The sequence below is a fragment of the Salvelinus alpinus genome, chromosome 22 (genome assembly GCF_045679555.1).
Source record: "Salvelinus alpinus chromosome 22, SLU_Salpinus.1, whole genome shotgun sequence".
In the NCBI taxonomy this organism is placed as follows: domain Eukaryota; kingdom Metazoa; phylum Chordata; class Actinopteri; order Salmoniformes; family Salmonidae; genus Salvelinus; species Salvelinus alpinus.
Genome location: NC_092107.1, coordinates 37,969,843 through 37,979,842, shown reverse-complemented (window position 1 = coordinate 37,979,842; position 10,000 = coordinate 37,969,843). Strand labels below are relative to the sequence as shown.

The window sequence follows — 10,000 nt, the reverse complement described above, 5'->3', positions numbered from 1 at the left end:
ACCTAGTGGGAATTGGTCAAAGCTATGGTGATTGTTAACATCATTGGGATTGGAAATTTTCACGACAGTATTTAACATAAATCCATGTCTGAGGATGTCGGGAGATGACGTGGAAACTGGGCAACAGTGACAGCTTTTACCTTCAAGCAGGTTTTAGTTTTTGCTAGGTCATTGACAGGGATGACAGATGCACGTAAGCATCTGCCTCTGGTGACAAAGGTTGCATGTTTGAATCGAGTGATAGAAAGTTGTATTTTAAATTTTTGTTTTATGCTTATCCCAAACCTTAACACTTACCTTAACCAGAGTTAATACCAACATTTTAAAATGTTGGAGTTAATGCCTAAACTTAAACCTAACCTTAGAAATTCAGAGCTAACCTCTAATTCCTCCCAAACCCGGATCCGGGAGCACCCCCCACAGTAAAAAAGCTGACTAGCATAGCCTAGCATAGCGTCACATGTAAATACTAGCATCTAAATATCATTAAATCACAAGTCCAAGACACCAGATGAAAGATACACATCTTGTGAATCCAGCCATCATTTCTGATTTTTAAAATGTTTTACAGGGAAGACACAATATGTAAATCTATTAGCTAACCACGTTAGCAAAAGACACCACTTTTTTTACTCCACCAGTTTTTTACTCCATCAGTAGCCATCACTAATTCGACCAAATAAAGATATAAATAGCCACTAACCAAGAAACAACTTCATAAGATGACAGTCTGATAACATATTTATTGTATAGCATATGTTTTTTTAGAAAAATGTGCGTATTTTAGGTATAAATCACAGTTCTACATTGCAGCTGCAATCTGAAATAGTGCCGAAGCTGCCAGAATAATTACAGAGACCAACGTCAAATACCTAATTACTCATCTTAAAACATTTCTGAAAAATACACAGCGTACAGCAAATGAAAGCCCAACATCTTGTGAATCCAGCCAATATGTCAGATTTTTTAAGTGTTTTACAGCGAAAACACAATATAGCATTATATTAGCTTAGCACAATAGCCAGAAACACAAGCAATTTACCAGCAGCACAGGTTAGCGATCGTAACAATACAGCAAAAGATATATAATTTTTGACTAACCTTGATATACTTTGTCAGATGACAGTCCTGTAACATCATATTACACAATGCATATACAGTGGGGAGAACAAGTATTTGATACACTGCCGATTTTGCAGGTTTTCCTACTTACAAAGCATGTAGAGGTCTGTAATTTTTATCACATGTACACTTCAACTGTGAGAGACGGAATCTAAAACAAAAATCCAGAAAATCACATTGTATGATTTTTAAGTAATTAATTTGCATTTTATTGCATGACATAAGTATTTGATACATCAGAAAAGCAGAACTTAATATTTGGTACAGAAACCTTTGTTTGCAATTACAGAGATCATACGTTTCCTGTAGTTCTTGACCAGGTTTGCACACACTGCAGCAGGGATTTTGGCCCACTCCTCCATACAGACCTTCTCCAGATCCTTCAGGTTTCGGGGCTGTCGCTGGGCAATACGGACTTTCAGCTCCCTCCAAAGATTTTCTATTGGGTTCAGGTCTGGAGACTGGCTAGGCCACTCCAGGACCTTGAGATGCTTCTTACGGAGCCACTCCTTAGTTGCCCTGGCTGTGTGTTTCGGGTCGTTGTCATGCTGGAAGACCCAGCCACGACCTATCTTCAATGCTCTTACTGAGGGAAGGAGGTTGTTGGCCAAGATCTCGCGATGCATGGCCCCATCCATCCTCCCCTCAATACGGTGCAGTCGTCCTGTCCCCTTTGCAGAAAAGCATCCCCAAAGAATGATGTTTCCACCTCCAAGCTTCACGGTTAGGATGGTGTTCTTGGGGTTGTACTAATCCTTCTTCTTCCTCCAAACACGGCGAGTGGAGTTTAGACCAAAAAGCTCTATTTTTGTCTCATCAGACCACATGACCTTCTCCAATTCCTCCTCTGGATCATCCAGATGGTCATTGGCAAACTTCAGACGGGCCTGGACATGCGCTGGCTTGAGCAGGGGGACCTTGCGTGGGCTGCAGGATTTTAATCCATGACGGCGTAGTGTGTTACTAATGGTTTTCTTTGAGACTGTGGTCCCAGCTCTCTTCAGGTCATTGACCAGGTCCTGCCGTGTAGTTCTGGGCTGATCCCTCACCTTCCTCATGATCATTGATGCCCCACGAGGTGAGATCTTGCATGGAGCCCCAGACCGAGGGTGATTGACCGTCATCTTGAACTTCTTCCATTTTCTAATAATTGCGCCAACAGTTGTTGTCTTCTCACCAAGCTGCTTACCTATTGTCCTGTAGCCCATCCCAGCCTTGTGCAGGTCTACAATTTTATCCCTGATGTCCTTACACAGCTCTCTGGTCTTGGCCATTGTGGAGAGGTTGGAGTCTGTTTGATTGAGTGGGTGGACAGGTGTCTTTTATACAGGTAATGAGTTCAAACAGGTGCAGTTAATACAGGTAATGAGTGGAGAACAGGAGGGCTTCTTAAAGAAAAACTAACAGGTCTGTGAGAGCCGGAATTCTTACTGGTTGGTAGGTGATCAAATACTTATGTCATGCAATAAAATGCGAATTAATTACTTAAAAATCATACAATGTGATTTTCTGGATTTTTGTTTTAAATTCCGTCTCTCACAGTTGAAGTGTACCTATGATAAAAATTACAGACCTCTACATGCTTTGTAAGTAGGAAAACCTGCAAAATCGGCAGTGTATCAAATACTTGTTCTCCCCACTGTAGGTTTTGTTCGAAAATGTGCATATTTAGCAGCACAAATCGTGGTTATACATTGGGAAAACTTAGCATCTTTTTCCCAGAATGTCCGGATATATTTCTGACACTCACCTATTCTAATCAAATAACTATTCATAGACTTTACTAAAAAATACATGTTGGACAGCAAATTAAAGATAGCTTAGTTCTTAATGCAATCGCCGTGTTAGAATTCTAAAAATAACTTCATTACGACATGCAGCTTACGTTATGGCGAGAGAGCGCCCAAAATCTGGGCGCAAACTAATAGTACAACATGTTCGACAGATATATGAAATAGCATCATAAAATGGGTCCTACTTTTGATGATCTTCCATCAGAATGTTGTACAAGGGGTCCTTTGTCCAGAACAATCGTTGTTTGGATTTAGAATGTCCTCTTCTCCAGTCAATTAGCACGGAAAGCTAGCAAAGTGGCGCGAAGCTCTCCTTCCTGAACATACGCAGACAAAGCAACACGCCTAACGTCCCGAAAAAAATTCAATAATCTAATAAAACTATATTGAAAAAAACATACTTTACGATGATATTGTCACATGTATCAAATAAAATCAAAGCCGGAGATATTAGTCGTCTGTAAGGACAGCATATACAGAAGGCAATACCAGGTCACTTCTCGCGCGTTCCAGAAAACAGAAAATTGGGGTCACGTCATGCCAAGAGCTTTTATTCGACCTCAGATGATGTTATACACTCCATTTCTTCTCTCACTGCCTGTTGACATCTAGTGGAAGGCGTATGAAGTGCATGTATACTAATAAATATCAAGCACATTTATAGGCAGGCCCTAGAACAGAGCATCGATTTCAGATTTTGCACTTCCTGTCAGGAAGTTTGCTGCAAAATGAGTTCTGTTTTACTCACAGATATAATTCAAACGGTTTTAGAAACTAGAGAGTGTTTTCTATCCAATAGTAATAATAATATGCATATTGTACGAGCAAGAATTGAGTACGAGGCAGTTTAATTTGGGCACGATTTTTTACAAAGTGAAAATAGCGCTCCCCTATTGAGAAAAGGTTTTAAACATATAAATTCCCTTATCAAATACTGATTATTATTTGTACCTGTATTTAACCTGGCAATTCAGTTAAGAACAAATTCTTATTTTCAATGACGGCCTACCTACATTGCCTTGTTCAGGGGTAGAACGACATATTTTTACCTTGTCATCTCGGGGACTCGATCTTGCAACCTTTCAGTTACTAGACCAACGCTCTAACCACTAGGCTACCTGGCCTGGCTGTGTATATAATTGATATGGGTTTCACCTTGTCTTTTTCTATAGATGGAGGAGAAATGTACCCTTGACATGAGTGTGTATCAATGTGTCCTCTGGCAGGTTTGTGAGTGACAGGAAGACGTGGGACATCCACAGACAGTTCCTGTGGGGCCCTGCTCTGCTCATCAGCCCGGTCCTGGATGAGGTAACTAACCACTTATATATATGTCCTGGATGAGGTAACTAACCACTTATTTATCTGTCCTGGATGAGGTAACTAACCACTTATATATATGTCCTGGATGAGGTTATTATCCACTTATTTATCTGTCCTGGATGAGGTAACTAACCACTTATATATATGTCCTGGGTGAGGTAACTAACCACTTATATATATGTCCTGGATGAGGTAACTAACCACTTATTTATCTGTCCTGGATGAGGTAACTAACCACTTATTTATCTGTCCTGGATGAGGTAACTAACCACTTATATATCTGTCCTGGGTGAGGTAACTAACCACTTATTTATCTGTCCTGGATGAGGTAACTAACCACTTATATATCTGTCCTGGATGAGGTAACTAACCACTTATTTATCTGTCCTGGATGAGGTGACTAACCACTTATATATATGTCCTGGATGAGGTAACTAACCACTTATATATCTGTCCTGGATGAGGTAACTAACCACTTATTTATCTGTCCTGGATGAGGTAACTAACCACTTATATATATGTCCTGGATGAGGTAACTAACCACTTATATATATGTCCTGGATGAGGTAACTAACCACTTATATATCTGTCCTGGATGAGGTAACTAACCACTTATATATCTGTCCTGGATGAGGTGACTAACCACTTATATATATGTCCTGGATGAGGTAACTAACCACTTATTTATCTGTCCTGGATGAGGTAACTAACCACTTATATATATGTCCTGGATGAGGTAACTAACCACTTATTTATCTGTCCTGGATGAGGTAACTAACCACTTATTTATCTGTCCTGGATGAGGTAACTAACCACTTATTTATCTGTCCTGGATGAGGTAACTAACCACTTATATATATGTCCTGGATGAGGTAACTAACCACTTATATATATGTCCTGGATGAGGTAACTAACCACTTATTTATCTGTCCTGGATGAGGTAACTAACCACTTATTTATCTGTCCTGGATGAGGTAACTAACCACTTATATATATGTCCTGGATGAGGTAACTAACCACTTATTTATCTGTCCTGGATGAGGTAACTAACCACTTATTTATCTGTCCTGGATGAGGTAACTAACCACTTATTTATCTGTCCTGGATGAGGTAACTAACCACTTATATATCTGTCCTGGATGAGGTAACTAACCACTTATATATATGTCCTGGATGAGGTAACTAACCACTTATATATATGTCCTGGATGAGGTAACTAACCACTTATTTATCTGTCCTGGATGAGGTAACTAACCACTTATTTATCTGTCCTGGATGAGGTAACTAACCACTTATATATATGTCCTGGATGAGGTAACTAACCACTTATATATATGTCCTGGATGAGGTAACTAACCACTTATTTATCTGTCCTGGATGAGGTAACTAACCACTTATTTATCTGTCCTGGATGAGGTAACTAACCACTTATTTATCTGTCCTGGATGAGGTAACTAACCACTTATATATATGTCCTGGATGAGGTAACTAACCACTTATATATCTGTCCTGGATGAGGTAACTAACCACTTATATATATGTCCTGGATGAGGTTATTATCCACTTATGTATCTGTCCTGGATGAGGTAACTAACCACTTATTTATCTGTCCTGGATGAGGTAACTAACCACTTATATATATGTCCTGGATGAGGTTATTATCCACTTATGTATCTGTCCTGGATGAGGTAACTAACCACTTATTTATCTGTCCTGGATGAGGTAACTAACCACTTATATATATGTCCTGGATGAGGTAACTAACTACTTATATATCTGTCCTGGATGAGGTAACTAACCACTTATTTATCTGTCCTGGATGAGGTAACTAACCACTTATATATATGTCCTGGATGAGGTAACTAACCACTTATTTATCTGTCCTGGATGAGGTAACTAACCACTTATTTATCTGTCCTGGATGAGGTAACTAACCACTTATTTATCTGTCCTGGATGAGGTAACTAACCACTTATATATATGTCCTGGATGAGGTAACTAACCACTTATATATATGTCCTGGATGAGGTAACTAACCACTTATATATCTGTCCTGGATGAGGTAACTAACCACTTATTTATCTGTCCTGGATGAGGTAACTAACCACTTATATATATGTCCTGGATGAGGTAACTAACCACTTATATATCTGTCCTGGATGAGGTAACTAACCACTTATATATATGTCCTGGATGAGGTAACTAACCACTTATATATCTGTCCTGGATGAGGTAACTAACCACTTATATATCTGTCCTGGATGAGGTAACTAACCACTTATATATATGTCCTGGATGAGGTAACTAACCACTTATATATCTGTCCTGGATGAGGTAACTAACCACTTATATATCTGTCCTGGATGAGGTAACTAACCACTTATATATCTGTCCTGGATGAGGTAACTAACCACTTATTTATCTGTCCTGGATGAGGTAACTAACCACTTATATATTTGTCCTGGATGAGGTAACTAACCACTTATATATCTGTCCTGGATGAGGTAACTAACCACTTATTTATCTGTCCTGGATGAGGTAACTAACCACTTATATATATGTCCTGGATGAGGTAACTAACCACTTATTTATCTGTCCTGGATGAGGTAACTAACCACTTATATATATGTCCTGGATGAGGTAACTAACCACTTATATATATGTCCTGGATGAGGTAACTAACCACTTATTTATCTGTCCTGGATGAGGTAACTAACCACTTATATACACTGCTCCAAAAAATAAAGGGAACACTTAAACAACACAATGTAACTCCAAGTCAATCACACTTCTATGAAATCAAACTGTCCACTTAGGAAGCAACACTGATTGACAATAAATTTCACATGCTGTTGTGCAAATGGAATAGACAACAGGTGGAAATTATAGGCAATTAGCAAGACACCCCCAATAAAGGAGTGGTTCTGCAGGTGGTGACCACAGACCACTTCTCAGTTCCTATGCTTCCTGGCTGATGTTTTGGTCACTTTTGAATGCTGGTGGTGCTTTCACTCTAGTGGTAGCATGAGACGGAGTCTACAACCCACACAAGTGGCTCAGGTAGTGCAGCTCATCCAGGATGGCACATCAATGCGAGCTGTGGCAAGAAGGTTTGCTGTGTCTGTCAGCGTAGTGTCCAGAGCATGGAGGCGCTACCAGGAGACAGGCCAGTACATCAGGAGACGTGGAGGAGGCCGTAGGAGGGGAACAACCCAGCAGCAGGACCACTACCTCCGCCTTTGTGCAAGGAGGATCAGGAGGAGCACTGCCAGAGCCCTGCAAAATGACCTCCAGCAGGCCACAAATGTGCATGTGTCTGCTCAAACGGTCAGAAACAGACTCCATGAGGGTGGTATGAGGGCCCGACGTCCACAGGTGGGGGTTGTGCTTACAGCCCAACACCGTGCAGGACGTTTGGCATTTGCCAGAGAACACCAAGATTGGCAAATTCGCCACTGGCGCCCTGTGCTCTTCACAGATGAAAGCAGGTTCACACTGAGCACGTGACAGACGTGACAGAGTCTGGAGACGCCGTGGAGAACGTTCTGCTGCCTGCAACATCCTCCAGCATGACCGGTTTGGCGGTGGGTCGGTCATGATGTGGGGTGGCATTTCTTTGGGGGGCCGCACAGCCCTCCATGTGCTCGCCAGAGGTAGCCTGACTGCCATTAGGTACCGAGATGAGATCCTCAGACCCCTTGTGAGACCATATGCTGGTGCGGTTGGCCCTGGGTTCCTCCTAATGCAAGACAATGCTAGACCTCATGTGGCTGGAGTGTGTCAGCAGTTCCTGCAAGAGGAAGGCATTGATGCTATGGACTGGCCCGCCCGTTCCCCAGACCTGAATCCAATTGAGCACATCTGGGACATCATGTCTCGCTCCATCCACCAACGCCACGTTGCACCACAGACTGTCCAGGAGTTGGCGGATGCTTTAGTCCAGGTCTGGGAGGAGATCCCTCGGGAGACCATCCGCCACCTCATCAGGAGCATGCCCAGGCGTTGTAGGGAGGTCATACAGGCACGTGGAGGCCACACACAGTACTGAGCCTCATTTTGACTTGTTTTAAGGACATTACATCAAAGTTGGATCAGCCTGTAGTGTGGTTTTCCACTTTAATTTTGAGTGTGACTCCAAATCCAGACCTCCTTGGGTTGATAAATTTGATTTCCATTGATCATTTTTGTGTGATTTTGTTGTCAGCACATTCAACTATGTAAAGAAAAAAGTATTTAATAAGAATATTTCATTCATTCAGATCTAGGATGTGTTATTTTAGTGTTCCCTTTATTTTTTTGAGCAGTGTATATGTCCTGGATGAGGTAACTAACCACTTATGTATCTGTCCTGGATGAGGTTATTATCCACTTATGTATCTGTCCTGGATGAGGTAACTAACCACTTATGTATCTGTCCTGGATGAGGTTATTATCCACTTCTATATCTGTCCTGGATGAGGTAACTAACCACTTATGTATCTGTCCTGGATGAGGTTACTAACCACTTATATATCTGTAACAAATTCCCTGTCAATGTTCCCAAATAACAATTCAAACGAGTAATATAGTTATTTTCATTAAATGTGTTATTTGACCCTATTTGATTGACAGGGGGCCAGAGAGGTTGAGGGCTACATCCCAGACGACCTCTGGTATGACTTCCACACGGTGAGGCACCAAAACACACTCACACACACACATTGTGATTGATATAAATGTAGAAATTGATGTTAAAATCCATTTAGAATGAATGTTGTATTCATATTAATGATGAATTCTGTTGTAATGGTGTGTCTAGGCCAAGGCTATTGGGGTGAAGGGTCAGATGTTAACCATGCCAACACCTCTAGACCACATCAACCTCCACGTGAGAGGAGGATACATCCTGCCCTGGCAGAAACCAGAGAACAACACACACTACAGGTGTGTGTGTGTGTGTGTGTGTGTGTGTGTGTGTGTGTGTGTGTGTGTGTGTGTGTGTGTGTGTGTGTGTGTGTGTGTGTGTGTGTGTGTGTGTGTGTGTGTGTGTGTGTGTGTGTGTGTGTGAAACCAGAGAACATTACACACTACAGGTGTGTGTGTGTGTGTGTTAGATGTGATATTCATTGTGGAGGGAGGGAGACAATGGTGAGGGATCAGATGTAACTTAGCAGCATGAATATTAATGTCTGTCCTTAGAAAGAGGTATAAATAAACCCCCACAATGCACTGCAGGTGACATACACTTGCCATTGTCCTTCAGCGGTCCGCAATCACCTCTCTCTCTCGCTCTCTCTCTCTCTCTCTCTCTCTCTCTCTCTCTCTCTCTCTCTCTCTCTCTCTCTCACTCTTTCTCTCTCTCACTCTTTCTCAATCTCTCTCTCTCATTTTCTTTCTCTGATTGTCTCTCTCCACTCCCCTTCAGTCGGAAGAATCCTCTGGGGCTGATCGTTGCCCTGAGCGACAATGGAACTGCACAAGGTTCCCTGTTCTGGGATGATGGGGAGGGGATCGGTGAGTAGACACATGACACACAGACACACACAGGGACACACACAGACACACACAGACACACACACACACACAGTGTCTGTCTCTGACATGGTGGAGTGTGTTTGAAATGGTATGAGGGCTCCTGTCAGATAGAAGAAGAGAGAAGAAGAGTGACAGGAACTATTACTGTAATAACCCTGTCTCTGCCTGGAAATATGCTCTCCATCACTCACTCTTTTATCTCTCTCTCTCCCTCTTTCTCTCCTCTTCTCTTTTATCTCTCTCTCTCT

General features: G+C 41.7%; 1 protein-coding gene across 1 annotated transcript in view; it reads left to right on the top strand.

Annotated features, from left to right (window-relative positions):
- si (sucrase-isomaltase) overlaps positions 1-10,000 on the top strand; it is a 168,120-nt gene that overhangs the window by 149,942 nt on the left and 8,178 nt on the right. The window contains exons 42-45 of the mRNA XM_071360047.1: positions 4,142-4,226; positions 8,850-8,906; positions 9,037-9,161; positions 9,643-9,731. Coding sequence (XP_071216148.1) covers positions 4,142-4,226; positions 8,850-8,906; positions 9,037-9,161; positions 9,643-9,731 — 356 coding nt within the window. The remainder of the gene's footprint in view (positions 1-4,141; positions 4,227-8,849; positions 8,907-9,036; positions 9,162-9,642; positions 9,732-10,000) is intronic.